Source organism: Schistocerca serialis, chromosome 1 (genome assembly GCF_023864345.2).
Source record: "Schistocerca serialis cubense isolate TAMUIC-IGC-003099 chromosome 1, iqSchSeri2.2, whole genome shotgun sequence".
Taxonomy (NCBI): domain Eukaryota; kingdom Metazoa; phylum Arthropoda; class Insecta; order Orthoptera; family Acrididae; genus Schistocerca; species Schistocerca serialis.
Genome location: NC_064638.1, coordinates 94,188,669 through 94,203,708, shown reverse-complemented (window position 1 = coordinate 94,203,708; position 15,040 = coordinate 94,188,669). Strand labels below are relative to the sequence as shown.

The 15,040-nt window shown below is 39.3% G+C and overlaps 1 protein-coding gene across 3 annotated transcripts in view; it reads right to left on the bottom strand.

Moving 5' to 3' along the window:
- Positions 1-15,040, bottom strand: part of LOC126462641 (uncharacterized) — a 199,791-nt gene that overhangs the window by 127,572 nt on the left and 57,179 nt on the right. For all 3 annotated transcript variants that reach the window (XM_050096089.1, XM_050096088.1, XM_050096090.1), the window contains exons 5-6: positions 12,938-12,986; positions 12,589-12,743 (exon numbers count right to left, since the gene is read on the bottom strand). In XM_050096089.1, the coding sequence (XP_049952046.1) occupies positions 12,589-12,743; positions 12,938-12,986 (204 nt within the window). The remainder of the gene's footprint in view (positions 1-12,588; positions 12,744-12,937; positions 12,987-15,040) is intronic.

Below are 15,040 nucleotides of genomic sequence, written 5' to 3'. Positions count from 1 at the left end.
CACACTTCACAATACAACCAAATTAACTATTATGCCCCTTTAGCCTCTTTTTGCTCTTTTACTTATTCCTACATAATTTATTATCCGCCTCTACTACTGAATGGTTTTGTCATATGTTTGCATTATTTCACTATGCTGATACATTCTCATAGCATAGTTTTCATCACTGGCTGGTATGGCAAAATTATGTTCAAAGTTTATGAAATTTGAAAACTTGTGCTACAAGGGTGCAACTCACTATAATGGAAAAGGCTGCTGTGATGTTTTTTTTTAAATCTGCTGAAATATGATCACGCTTTTCTTTGGATGGAACCACCTATTGTTCAACAGAAACTGAATAAGTGCAACCCGGCACTGCAAGATGCAACTTGCCTCCGAGAAGACACTGGCGAGGCAAATCAGCACCTTTGCTTACACGTGTGTGATACACTTCAATGTCTTGTGTAGACTTCGTTTCCTCCTTTTAACATACTGAAGACAGTTTGTTCTCATATGCAACAAAGTTCACTGCTCACTACCCAGTTGCTATCTCACCACAAACTCCTTCGTGATTTGATTAATCAAAATACGGATGCTACGAAAACCCAAATTAGTAACTTGCTGCAACTTCAACAGTGTTGCAAGTACGATACTAGAAAACCCTGTTTTTCACGATAAACTCTGGTCATGCCCAAGTTGATATGGCGTATTATTTCGGGTACATAAACTGGAGTACAAAATAAAGTCAGTTTGATTTTAATTCCTCCTGAGTCCTTACTTTATACTCTTATAAATATCTCAATACAACTATACCTGCCTCTTCAAAAGATATACCCCTTGCTTCTAGTTTTATGCCACAGTATCATAACTGTGTTACTGTGAAGTTGACTCAAAATTACCTCAAACTTATTCTTCACTTGTGGATACCTCCTTGTCTGATTTGTGAATTGGAATGATACAGGGTTTAACCTTACCTATTCCTTGGAAATATACTTGCAACTATTGGCCACACAAACTAAGTTGATACTTGGCACGATGGCTAATGGGAGTGATCATAAAGGTATTATCCAACTATGGTCCCTCCAGTTAGACACTGTACTGAACAGCATACACAATAGAGCTTTGTCTGCTGTAGTCACAGAATTGCCATTCTAGGTAAACTATATTTGTATTGATTTAATTTTATATAACAACACTTCTCTTTTTGAAATTATTCTGTTGTTAGCAGAAACTAAACAACTTCCACATGCCTGACTGATAAATTAACACAGCTTTTGTGCTACCACATAAGAAGCAGTAGGTTATAGAATGTCCCGTATATAACTGTGGTTTCACTTGTGAGTTATGATTGGAGTTTCACTTCACACAGATACTGAATAATATGAGATTTCTATTCAAACCATCCCACTGTGACGTCCAGAAACCTCAATTATTTCTATTCAAACCATCCCACTGTGACGTCCTGAAACCTCAATTTTGGCTCTACACACAACTGAAAGAAACTCTGAATTCCACTATTGAACCATTCCTGCTATTCATTCCAGAATTTCAGTTTAGGCAGTACACAGTCTATCTTAACAGTTCTTCTGGAGACTAAAAACACTGAATTGCTCAAGTCCTTGGATTAGTTGATGGTGTAGTAGCAGTAGTAGCAGCAGCAGTAGCGGCGGCAGTGGCAGCATCAACAACAAATCACACTAGATCTAGCTGCCATCCATAGTATAAGATTCCACTACCACAATATTTTACTTAACAGTGTTTCTGTAGTGTCCAAATCTGCAGCTGTGTACTCAGCATGATTCCTGGTACTGATAAGGATTTTTCCTTGGTTGGAGTACTGGTACAGGGTGCATTCAGCCTCGTAAGATCACTTGACATGGCCACTCGACCGACTACTAGTGGTTTCAAGATCAAGAAAACCGAAAATGACTGGAGGAGTGGTGTGCTGACCACACACCTCCTGGTATCGCATCTGCTGAAACCATCAGCACAGGACAACTTGGCGGTCCCTCAAGCCTGATTCACCCGTCTCAGGCCATAATGCAGAAATTTCTCTGTACCCTAACTTTTCCCGCAGTAACTTCCATCCTACTTGTTATTCTGATACTGAGGATGACTATATTGCTGTTTCACTTGCAAGTTATGGAGTAGAATGCATACAGCCACTCTAGATGATCGAGTGCCTTCGCCTAATTCCAGTGGATTGTACTGAGATTTTTGTTTTTCTACTGTCGTGAACTATAATTTTGTAATCCCACTTTGGACTGTTTTCTTTAATTAAACTATTATTTTGTATTTGTCTTATAAATTTCTTACTTTGCGACTTGTTTCAAACAATAGTGTTTTATTATTGTGCTTATGTTCACTTGATGTTCTGTTGCCATGCATTATTTCTATAATCTTTCTATTCAATTTAACTGAATTTAGATACGTAGCTGTTATGAACACAAAAAATTGAGTCAAAGGAATCAACCTTCAGGTGTTTATTCTAAATGTTGTTATTGATTTGTGAGATGCATTAATGCAGTGAGAAGCCTCACATTTTGTAATTGTCACTTTGCATTTCTGTCAGTCAAATCTGTTTACTTTCATTGATCATTCTGGTTGATGCTCAGATTCAATCAAGAAGGTGATTTGTGCCTTCCACACATTAATATATTTTCAGTTTTAAAACTTTTCTTTGATCACTTAAATAATTACAACATTACTTACAAGACATACTCGGTGGTGCTAACAAACTCAAAATAAATTTTACTTAAAATGCTTCAGTCCTCCCTGATTACAATTAAAATAACTCTTGTGTTTCAAAATTCTGTTCCCTGATTTCAATCTGCCTTACTGTCAGGTTGACAACCAGTCTGTGTCTCCCTGATGGTTACCTAATCCCTGAAACAGCTAGGGCACTGTGTGCTCACATCTTTTTAAAAAACAAACTACAATCTGATGAAGAAACCTTTCAACATCATGTGGCCCCTATTGAACATCATGCTAGATCCATTACTTCTCCTAATTATGCTAGAAATCAATCATTCACTTCCTCCTTAATCTTTTTCTAAAAAAAAAAAAAAACTGACCTGTAACATGTACTGATTATTTACATGTTATGTTCTAGTCCTTGACTTATAAGTGTCTCAGTTACTTGTACTCCTTAAAAATGTCTCAGAAGTCAGCTTTGGCTACCTTTGTATTGCCATAGCTGTCACAGCCCTGTGCACCCAGCTAGTCACCAGACAGAGCTGTAATAACTGTGTTAAATTTTGTCACTCGCTAGATTTAAGGTTACACTGAAATTGTCAAATTTACCAATGGTAAATTCTTTCAGGGAGAAGAAAAGATATGTACCAGGTGCCGCAGATGTGAATAATTTTCATTATTTAAATTTTACAAAAAGGCCACCTTCTTCATCCATCACCTTTCAGCTGAATTCAACAACAATCAAATTGTTCATGTCAGAATAGACCAAACTGTTGTTAGCAAAGCTGCCTTGCCAATCAAATCATGCTGCAGGTTCACCTGACTCGTGAGACAGATGGCCCTCTGAACTGTGGTCTAAAAACATCTCTCTCTCTTCTGTTCACAGCCATGAACTAGAGCAATCACCAAATGGCTTAGTCTTTTGACCTTGACATTTCCCTTCTCCTCTGATGTGTGTCTGGGGTTATTGGAGTTATCTTCTCCTGTCCCCTGGCAATCTCAATAAGCAATACACCAATACGGTTTCTTTTTCTAAACCTGGGTACAATACATTAATTACAAATATGGTTTCTTTTTTCTAAAACCAGGTACCATATATTAATTACAAACCCACACTGATTTCCAATACTATTTCATCCTCAAGTGAGTGTACAAACAGCATGAAAGGTCACCAATTTACTCAACTTATAAGAGAGCATCACAGAAATGATGAAAAATCCTGACCTGGAAGATGGTTGAAGACAGAAGTCCATTATTCCAAGAAAGGCTATTTACAAAGTTGGAAGAGCCAATGTTAAGCAAATAATCAAGAGACATTCTTCAATTCCCTACACTTCACTCTCATAGGGACCACAAAGCCAAGATGAAACTAATTACTGTTTTTTATTGTGGTCATTTTTCACAATGGCTATATATAAATTGTAGTAGTTATCAAGAAAATGACTTTTTGCGTGCTGCACATGAAAAAATAGTGGGTAGCTTGAAAAGCTACTCTATGCCACACATTTTGCAATGGTTTGCAGAATATGTATGACAATGTAGACATAGAAAGAAGGGACACAAAGATAAATAAGATAAATGAGAATCCATCAGAAGAGAGAGAAAGGGGGGGAGGAGAGAGAGAGAGGGGGGGGGGGGGGAAGAGAGAGAGAGAGAGAGAGAGAGAGAGAGAGAGAGAGAGAGAGTAGGAAACCAAAGCAGAGACTAGACTGCTATCCTGGCCATTTCATTGAGGCATGCTTTAAAGTCACTAACAATCCATTTTGCTGCACACCTTGACTATATTCCTAACTCTCTTACAGCTAAAACCTACCTTGCTGTTTGTACCTCTCTTTACACCGACATCCCTCCTATATAGGGTATCTATGTCTAACACTATTTCTTTAATTATTATTTCTTGCAATGACAAGCTAGAAGTATCCCACAAACTTCACTGATTGTAACATTAATCAACATCATGCTTACTCATATGGTCTTCATCTTTGAAGGTCAGAGATGTAAATAAATCAGGTGGACAGCAATTAACCCAGTATGGTTCCATTGTACAGCAACATTTTGAGAGGCCACCTAACTGGGACATTGACTTATTAATGAAGATACAACATGTAGCAAATACTTTGTATCTAACAGAGAATATAAACTTTGGTAATGCCATTATTTCCAAGTGTTGATACTTCAAAGGAGCATAAAATAATGCTATCAAATATTACCCACAAAAGAAGCTAAATTTATTATGTAGTTATTATAAAAGGCACTGGATGAACAATCAGAAATTGACAGCACTCACTCATTGATATGCATAAAAGCAACAGTTATCTATGGTGTAAGGGCTTTGGTGGAAATTGGCTGTGTCCAATAAATGATGTGATGCTTATGGTGGCACCTTTCAAAGTTTCTGTGTCCTGCCAGAAAACAAAGACACATGGGAGATTCAACAATATATTAAAAAACTAAAAACCCACCTCGATTGTGAAAGGTTCTTAGATTCAACAATAGTTTGTGCCCTAGGCTTATGGTTAAGATGAAAAACTTCACTTCCTTCCAGAAACTAACTGATTTCTTTATTGAAAGTTATCTTACTCTTTTACAAACTCCACAGTTTTCCTGAATGTCGGCCTCCATTTGACTAACACTGCCATCCAAATTAGGGTTCACATGAAAGCAAACAACCACTCCATTTTTACAATCCCCAGCAATTTCAGGTCAAATACTCCTTTCCCTACAGCTCAAGTAACCATGACAAATGAATCTGTGCTACAATAAATCCCTCAATATCTGTACCAATAATCCTCTTTGTTTAGTTGGAATAATACAGACAGATGAAACTTGTGAGAAGTTAATCCAGCTTGAGACAGGTTTCAAGTGCTCTGCTTAGCTACGTTGCTACCAAGTCCTATTTATCCTTTGTAAAATACCATGTCTGGATAGGACATAATGGACATTAATATGATTTCATCAGAGTCTCACACTACACTGGTGTCACCTGCAAAATTATTCATCATGCTCATTTTGCACAACAAACAAGTTTAGCTATAGGTCAACATTGGTGTCACCATGTCCCTTTTGCTCTCTCAAATATCTCCAGCTGGGAGCACCTCCCCTTTAATTCACAGCTCACCACTTGGCAGCATATAGAAAACACATTCCACTCAATGCCACATTACCATCCTTGTGGTTCACAGCACGGATAGAGGATCTATTCAGTCACAATGTTTTCTCTGCTTTCGGATTTGTCGTCCATGACTCGGTCCACCTGGTATTGAAATAAGTCCCACTTAGGGAATTGGAAACCCTCAGTAAGGATTACCCTGACACTTTCTCTAGTGTCTAGGAAAAGTGAAGGACTTTATGGTGCCCATTACATTAAAAAATTGGCATGCCCTTGCTTCTTTCCTGCATAACTTATGTCCTTTACACATAGTTTGATGCCATGGACGTCACTGAACCCTTGTCTGCAAGTGGATGAGCAACACCTTCGGTTATTGTGAAAAAACTGTCAGGGAAACTGCCTGCATGGAGATTAAGGTTAGTTCCCAGTCAGATATTGGTAAGTATCACATCCCAAAACCAGACGAGCTTTTCTCCAGATTCACAGGCGGTCAGTATTTTTTGAATGTCAATCTCTACAAAGCTTATTTACAACTACCCTGGATGAGAAACCACAGAATGTACTAGTAGTTTTAAATGCTTCAACTACCCTGGATGAGAAACCACAGAATGTACTAGTAGTTTTAAACGCTTAGTTTCAGGGGTGACCAATACCCCAGCAATCTTTCAAAGGTTCCTCAGCCAACAGCTGCAGGTTGTTCTGGGCCGCATAAATTACCTAGATGGCATTGTGGTGATGGGAGCCACAATGCAAGAACACTTAGGAAACCAGCAGTGGCTGTTCCACAACCTCCATTCGGCAGGCCTTAAATGCAATCTCAAAAAATATCTCTTTTTTTTTTCAACCGTTGGTGGATTACTTAGGACACATCATCTCTTGCACAGGTAATAAGCACCCCCTCCCCCCACCACACACACACACACACACACACACACAGATGTTGAAGCTGTTGTCACACTTCCTTGCCCCACAAATTTAAAGGAGCTCCACTCCTTGAGAAAAATAATGTATTAGAGAAAATTTATCCCAGGCATGGGGTTAACTGCGCACCCACTCAACATCCAGTAGAAGAAGAATATGCCTTTAGTAGGGTTGGAGGCACGTGAACAGGCATTCAAGAACCTGAAGCAGGCCCCCCTCCAGTCAGCAATATTGAGAAATATTTCAATCAAGCAAACAGATAGTCTTGGCAGCAGATGCCTCTCAACAGAACCTGGGGACCATCTTGGCACAGAGACCCAGATGGCTCTGAACATTCGATCACATTTGTGTTGTAGACACTAAATGCTGTGCAGAAGTGTTACTCACAAATCAAAAAAAGAAGTCCTCACAATAATCTTTGCACTGAAGAAAATCCATATATTCCTACATGAACTAAAGTATCATCTCATTACAGGTCATAAACCATTACCTCCCTCTTCAGTCCGGCAGCAAACCTACGCAACCGGATTCCAGCACTAGGCACTCTTTCTCTGCAGGTAAAATTACAAAATTCACTTCTACAATACCACTTAATAGGCATACACAGGCACTCTCCCATTGGGCCCTGACCTGGAGTTCGACCAAAATGTGATCTTGTGCTTCCAGTTGGACAAAAAACTCAACAGGTCATGGGCACTTTTCCCATCACAGAGACCTGTGTGGCTACAGCCATGGTCGAGGACACAATCTCGCAAAGGTGCGGCAGTACGTACAACAGGGATGGTCAGACCACATTCCCAGTCAATGCTCAAAACTGTTGCAGCATTACTTCCACCAACGTCTAATCCTCGTGGACGAAGTGATCCTACTAACCATGGATCAACAGTCTCCCCAGGTAGTCCTCACGCAACCTCTCCAGTCAACAATCTTGCAGCTCTTGCATCAAGGTAACTGTCGCATCTCACGAAATAAGCTGCTCCCCTAGAGCCATGTCACAGGTCAAATGTCATGTCGACAACTGGCATCAGTGAGAATAACAGCAAGGAGCTCTCCACTAAACGATCTCAAGCTGGCTGATGTCCTCACATCCATGATAGCAGGTTCTGCAAACCTTCCTTATGTGGTCCACTGTCGGTCCAACTTCCTGTATGTGGTCTGCTGTTGATCCACAAGTGCAGAGAGAACAGTCACCGCACTCACCAGAATTTTTGTTACTGAAGGACTACTTCTCACGCTGGTGCTGGACAATGGACCGTAATGTTGCTTCCAAATTTACAGTGAGTTCTGCCACAGACGTGGAATTCAAAACATGCTATGTCTGTCTTTGCAGCCCTAATCAAATGGTGGGGCCAAAAGATTGATGCGAACTTTTAAAACACAGATGATGAAATATGTGGCCGATGCTCCTACGAATGAGCTGCTAACAATTTTTCTAAGCTCCTGCAGTCGACGCTGGTAAGGGAGAAGAGTCCAGTAGAATTCCTCTATGGCTGTCAGCCAGCATGTTCCTCCATGCACCTGGCTGGGAATTCATGGGCTGGGCACCCACATGTGGGTGCAGAGCTCTCAATGCTAGGACAAGTGGATTCCGTAAATCATCCAGCAGCAGTGGGGATGCCACGTGTTCACTCGGTGGGGAGTGTGGCGGTGGAGGGGAGTGGGGTGGCGATGGGGAGTGAGGGCAGAGTGGGGAGAAGCATCAGACAGAGATTGTGGTATCATTTGGTGTTTCTGCAGAGTTAAGTAACCAGTGCCCACAACATCACACAGGTTGTTACCCCATACTACTGGCATTTCTTCATCACAAAGGTGATGTGTTTTTCAGCAGGGTAATGCATCAGCACACACAGCTGCTGGGACATTATGTTATTCATAGCGTACAACGATTGCCCCAAGCAACATGATCAGCAGATCTCTCAGTAGCTGAACACATACAGGACATGAAGAAGTGACAACTTAATTGTCCTCTAGCGTTTACAAGAACCAGTGCCAAACTTCAACAAAAAGTTCAAGATTCATAGGACAATCTATCACAGGATGACATCTGGCACCTGTATTAACGTTTTTGTGTGAGAATACACGGCTGTGTTGCCATCAGAGGGAGATATGCTGTGTATTGGTGACCTGTGTTTCATTTGGTCTGAATTTGTTATGATATACACCTACAACAATGAATTACTTGTCAATAAAATGGCGTTGTCCTTGAGTGAGTTCAGTTTTTCCTGGTAGTGTAACGTTAATAATTAACTGAAAAATTGTTAGCTTGGTCTATTCCACTCATGCAACAGGTATCTGGTGCTTCTATACTGAATTTCTTGACACCACATAAGTAAAATACTTGATCAGTTTTGCCAATGACATTGTAATTGTGTTGTTGTACTATTTAGTGGGATCATAAAAGAATGCTCCACCTGAGAAACTGAAATATCTAATTATTCTGCTTGCAATTTTTGTACACTAATGTTTTACTTATATACTTGCAATCATTGTGTTTCACAAGCTTTACTCATTGTAAATCTACTTAGTTCATTACATAATCTTGTTCCATCCAGAGTTTCTCTATGTCTGTTTGCTGAGTGTCTCACACAGTCTTCTTCTCTAATTTCATCTGTTAAGTTCTCTCTCAATCGCTTTTTTCTCATACTTTGTGTACCCCAACGAGCTTCTCACTCCTCGTATGTTTCATTTCTTCACTTTCCTTTCTCTTTCCTTCTTTTCTGTTCACCACTGGCAAAATCTGTTGAAATATCTAAATTAGTATCAACGGTTTTCTCCTTGTTTATACTTTAAGTCTTTGGTGGCTGTGTTTCCATATACGTGTAGTCACTGTTGGGCAAATACTGTTTTTCTCACTTAATAAAAAATACTTCTACAAGCACTTCATGTCAGTTATACTAAAAATGTTCAACAAAAACATTATGTGCTCAGTTACAAAAGCAACATTTTATAAATGTTAACAATAGATGCTGTACGTAGACATCTAGAGCCAGTTCGTAAGTTCCATGTGTGCTGATTTTTTATTGATTAAGTAGAGTGACCATTTGTATCCACATACTGCCATTTATTTTAAACATTCAGTCCTAAAAATGAGTGATAAAGCCTCATCTGAACTTCAGACAGTTGAAATGCTGATTGGATGTGAAAATTATTCAACACGGAAATTTTTCTATGAACACTTTTTAGTCCAAGACAAACTGTTGGACGTTACAGCAAACTCTCCTTTGTATCAAATGGAAGTGGATGCTTCTTGGAAGAAGTGAGACATTAAGCACATTTCCCCTAATATTCTTCATGGACCAGACAAATTATTCCCATGTATGGAAATAACAGCACACATGTCACCGGAGATTCTATTGAAATAAAACTACTACAAGGTGTCAAACTTGACAATGTCAATGCAAATGAACAATCAGTCTTATATTTACATAAAAAGCATCAAATAAAACTCATTATTAAATGCTGAAAGAGGAATAGGCCAAATAGTATTGCTAAATAGTCTTCTAGAAAGATGAAAAAGGACGACGTTCATCAAAAAATAATGATAAAGCAAATGTAACTAGGAAACAGTCAGACCGAAAATGTCTTCTCGCCGACACAATACGATAAAATGAAAAAGAAGTTTAGCGCTTACTACATAATCACTGTTCATGCAGTGGAACTGCTGCATGAAGCATAACGTTTTAATTTATTACTTCTTTTACTACTAACTGTATTTGCAACACAATTCAGAGACAGTATTCACACATGCCACTGAATGTAACAACCAAAATATATAATTGTACAAAACACAGTTCAGAAGATATGACATCAAATACTGAGATGTGTGAAAAACTGCCGCATCATGCATGAAATTTTAATTTCCAACTACTTTAGTACTAACTCTATTCACTACACATTTCACAGACAGTATCCACATATGCTGCTGAATGTACCTGTAAGTAGATATATATTTCTGTACGATACATTATGCAGGAAATACGATGCATAAACATTGAGCTGTGTGAAAATGAAACTGCAGGCTGAAATTTGCCAGAGATACATATATTTGACATGTGTACGTGGGCAAAGCCAAGGGTGAAAAGCTCATCCTAAACACCTGGAATGATTTCAAGTAAATTTGATATACATGTTAGTTACAATCTGAAATGAATTACTGCTGTGGTAAGACCCACCAGCCACCTACTGGAGTTGAGGCGATAACGTGGAGCTAGAAGGAGGGAGGAGGAGATGGGCGGGGGAGGGGAGGGGGGGGGGGAGGGAAGAAGCGGATAGGCAGTGGAGTACGAACAGATGGACAGAAAGACGGATGAGGAGAAGACGGACTACTAGAGGAGGGAAATAAATACATACCGGACACCACTGGGTGCTCAGCTAGTTGGTGATGGAGCAGTAGAAGTTTAAGTATCTGGCATCAATATGGTTCAAATGGCTCTGAGCACTATGGGACTTAACTTCTGAGGTCATCAGTCCCCTAGAACTTAGAACTACTTAAACTTAACTAACCTAAGGACATCACACACAACCATGCCCGAGGCAGGATTCGAACCTGCGACCGTAGCAGTCGTGTGGTTCCAGACTGTAGCGCCTAGAACCACTCGGCCACTCCGGCCGACTTATCTGGCATCAGTCATATCATTTAACTAAATTTTTTCTCAGATAGTAAAATTGTAAGCAAAAGGCATAAAGTGTTCTTTAACGGAAAAAGGGTAGGTTGTAGATTTAAAGGGGCACAAACAGATAAACCACACTTAAATTTGGTGTACATACTGATTAGAATGGAATTCAATTATTGCACATTCTGGGTTGATTTTAATATGCTTAAAACAGACTTGGCAGTAGTTCATTTGGAGATAGGGACCACATCTTTTGTGTTAAGAACAAGCCACATTACTTCCCTACCTCAAAAACCTTAATATATCTTCATTTTTTTGTATTAACTTTGGCAGGCTCCACATCAAGGTGGAAAAAGCATCACATTCATAATAAAAAGCAAAACCAACATCTAAAAAACACTAATAATTATATTATTTTATTTCGTAAAAGGTTTTCATTTAAGTAGTAAAGATACATTGATCTTCCATGAGCATAACATCCCTTTACTGTTGCAAAACCCATTTTTATATAGTTTCCCCAAACACTGTAACTCTGTATTTTGCACATCACAGGTTTCTAAAAATGTAATGCCTAATGTTTATTTACAGTTGTTACTGCATGTGATGTTTTGTTTTGTTTAAAAATAACTGTTTTGCACAAAAACTCATTTGTGTGTTTCATGTATTACTATAAGCAGCTGTATAATTAAGTTGCAAAAAACCATTGTAAATAAATAACAAAATTCTGATGTTCTGCCTTTGACTTCCTACTCTGACACAGTTACCTTCATCTTTATCTCCTTTCCTTCTTAGACAAGACACGATGGAGTCCTCAAGTTCTGAGTGAACTACACTATCTACCCATCTCTTCTCTCCTTTTTCTCCAACCTTGCTCATCTTTTCTATCCTGAAGAAGAAATTTGTGACTCCAAAGGTTTGACGTGCATCTACTTGTGAACGTCTATCACCCACACTGGGCTGAAGGTAAATGTTAGCCAGGTCATCAATATTTCTATGAATTTAAAGATGTTACCAAATTGCTCTTATAACTGAAGAATGACGTTAATTCATGCAAAAAATAAATAAAAATCTTCTACTTATGTCTGACCGTCAATTACATCTATTGCATAGAATTCCAATTGCTTTCCTTCTCTGCATGTTTTTTGAGGGAAGCAAAATCCCCCTGCAGCGAATCTTTAATGTAGCCCACACAAAAGAAGTGTACCTTCAGTAATAACATCAACAAAAATTTCAGGCATAAGTATTATAACCTAATTATTGCATTATTCTTACCTCTGGGGAATCTTCTGATGAATAAGAGGTCTTCAAAACTTTTTCAGTAGTAGTAACGGTACTACTGCTGCTTCTGGTAGTAGTGATAACAGTGGTGATCTTGGTTTGTTCACAACCATTTGATTCAGCAAATTCATTTGCCATCTTGGCTGAATCTACACAAACCACAGACAAATAAATGGTGCAGGTTTTTTTTTTCAGTTTTTACATTTCTCCTCGTAATTCAAATGTTTTTTCTCTGTTAAACTCCCAACCAGGTAATAAGTCAAAAATTAATGAGTCTTCTTAATACTTGACTCATAAAAAATGCACAAAACTATTAATTGACAACTATTGTTTACACACTTACTTTCAGACTTGTCTGGTGGAGAGCCCACTATACATGTACCTTCATTTCCCTGAAACAGAAGACCAATACCTGTACATGCTTTTAAAAAATCTAATGATTTGTGTTATAGTAGTAGTTAATACGAAAACCCACAAGTACTCACATCAGTTTAGAAAGGATTTCCAGTGATCATGTCCCATATTCATATTGAGGAGTAACATGACATGTCAGTTGGAAAAATAAAGGAAGGCTAGGACTTAACATTCTGTCGATAATGGAAGGCAAAAAAATTAGCGTTTAATGTCACAATATACTAGGGGAGGAATGGAGAAGAGCATTGGCTATGTTATTTTTGAAGTTACCTTCCTAAATTTATCCACACAAACCACTGAAAACCTGCATCTTGTTAGCTACAAAGGTTTTGGGCCTTGCTGTTTCTAAATGCAAGTCTGATGCCTTAGCCCACATTCTACGTTGGATTCAAATTTGGTTCGTCACACGATCAACACTAGTGCTTGATGCAGAGAGATTAGAGTTGTGTCAAGATATAGGCACTCTAAGATAAAAACAATGCACCATAAAGGAATTATCAGAATGGGATGGAAATCTACATGTGATGTACATGTACAGACAAGCAAATGATTACAATTTTGGAAAAATTGGATAATTTATCCAAGAGAAAGAGCTTCACAAATTGAGCAAGTCTGGGCCTTAGCCAAGCAGTTTTTCGGCTTGGCATGGACTGACAGTCATAGGATGTCCTCCTGAAGGATATCCTTCACACATTCTCAATCAGGGAGACACCCAGTGGCCTTACTCGCCAAGGTAGAGTTTGGCAACCTCAAAGACAAGCAGTAGAAACTCTCACTGTGTGCAAGTGGGTATTATCTTGCTGATATGTAAGCCCAGGATGGCTTGCCATGTAGGGCAACAAAACAGGGCATAGAATATTAGTGACGTACCGTTGTGCTGTAAGGGTGCTGTGAAAGACAACTATAGAGGTCCTGCTATGAAAAGAAATGGCAATTCAGATCATCACTCCTGGTTGTCAGGCTGTATGGTAGCTGATAGTCAGGTTGGTATTCGACCACTGTCTGGGGAGTCTCCAGATACGTCTTTGGCCAGGTATCTCATTGACTGGAGTAGAATTGTCTTCAGTGATGATTCCCACTTCGAACTGAGGCCCAAAGAACAGTGAAGATGCGTCTGGAGAAACCCCGAACAGGAGTAGGATACCAACCTGTCTGTCACCCAACATACAACCAGAAACCAGGAGTGGTGGTCAGGGATGCCATTTCTTTTCAAACTAGGACTTCTGTGGTTGTCATCCACTGCACCCTTACAGACAATGGTATGTGGATGATATTCTACACCCCATTTTGTTACTCTTCATGACAAGCCATCCTGAGCTTATATTTCAGCAATCATGCTCGCACACACAGAGAGAGAATTTCTACTGTTTGTCTTCATGCTCACCAGGTCCTACCCTGGCCAGCAAGATTAGAGCATTATGGGCAGGGCACTTCAACCAGCTCAGGATTTTGATGGTATAACATGCCAATTGGACAGAAATTGTCACAATATCCTTCAGGATGACATCCAACAACTCTCTCAATTATTGCTGAGCCAAATAACTGCCAGCATAAGGTACAGAGGTGATCTAACACATCACTGACCTGTTCAGTTTGTGAAGCTCTTTCACCTGAATAAATCGTCCAACTTTTCTGAAATAGCAGACATTTGCTTGTCTGTACATGCACATCACATCTTCCAATTCCTGTCCCATTTCAATAATTCCTTCACAGTACACCTTTTTTCTTTTCTTTTTTTTTCCTTGCAGTGTATGTTTCCCACATTACTACTTCCGTAGCATTACAGCCCTTAGTGAGCCTTGGCTGCTTCAATTACTTTCCTACATGCTTCTTGCTTTTTGCAGCTCTTTTGCAACCACAGACTCCCATGCTGGTGAGTTCTATTACATCATCAGTCCACTTTCTTCTAGGTCTCCCTTTCCATCTAGCAACATGACTCTTACCTTTCATCCTTTCCTTTTGTATTCTACCCTCTGCCATTCTCTCCAACTGTCCCACCCATTCTATTCATTGTGATTTGACAAATTTTACT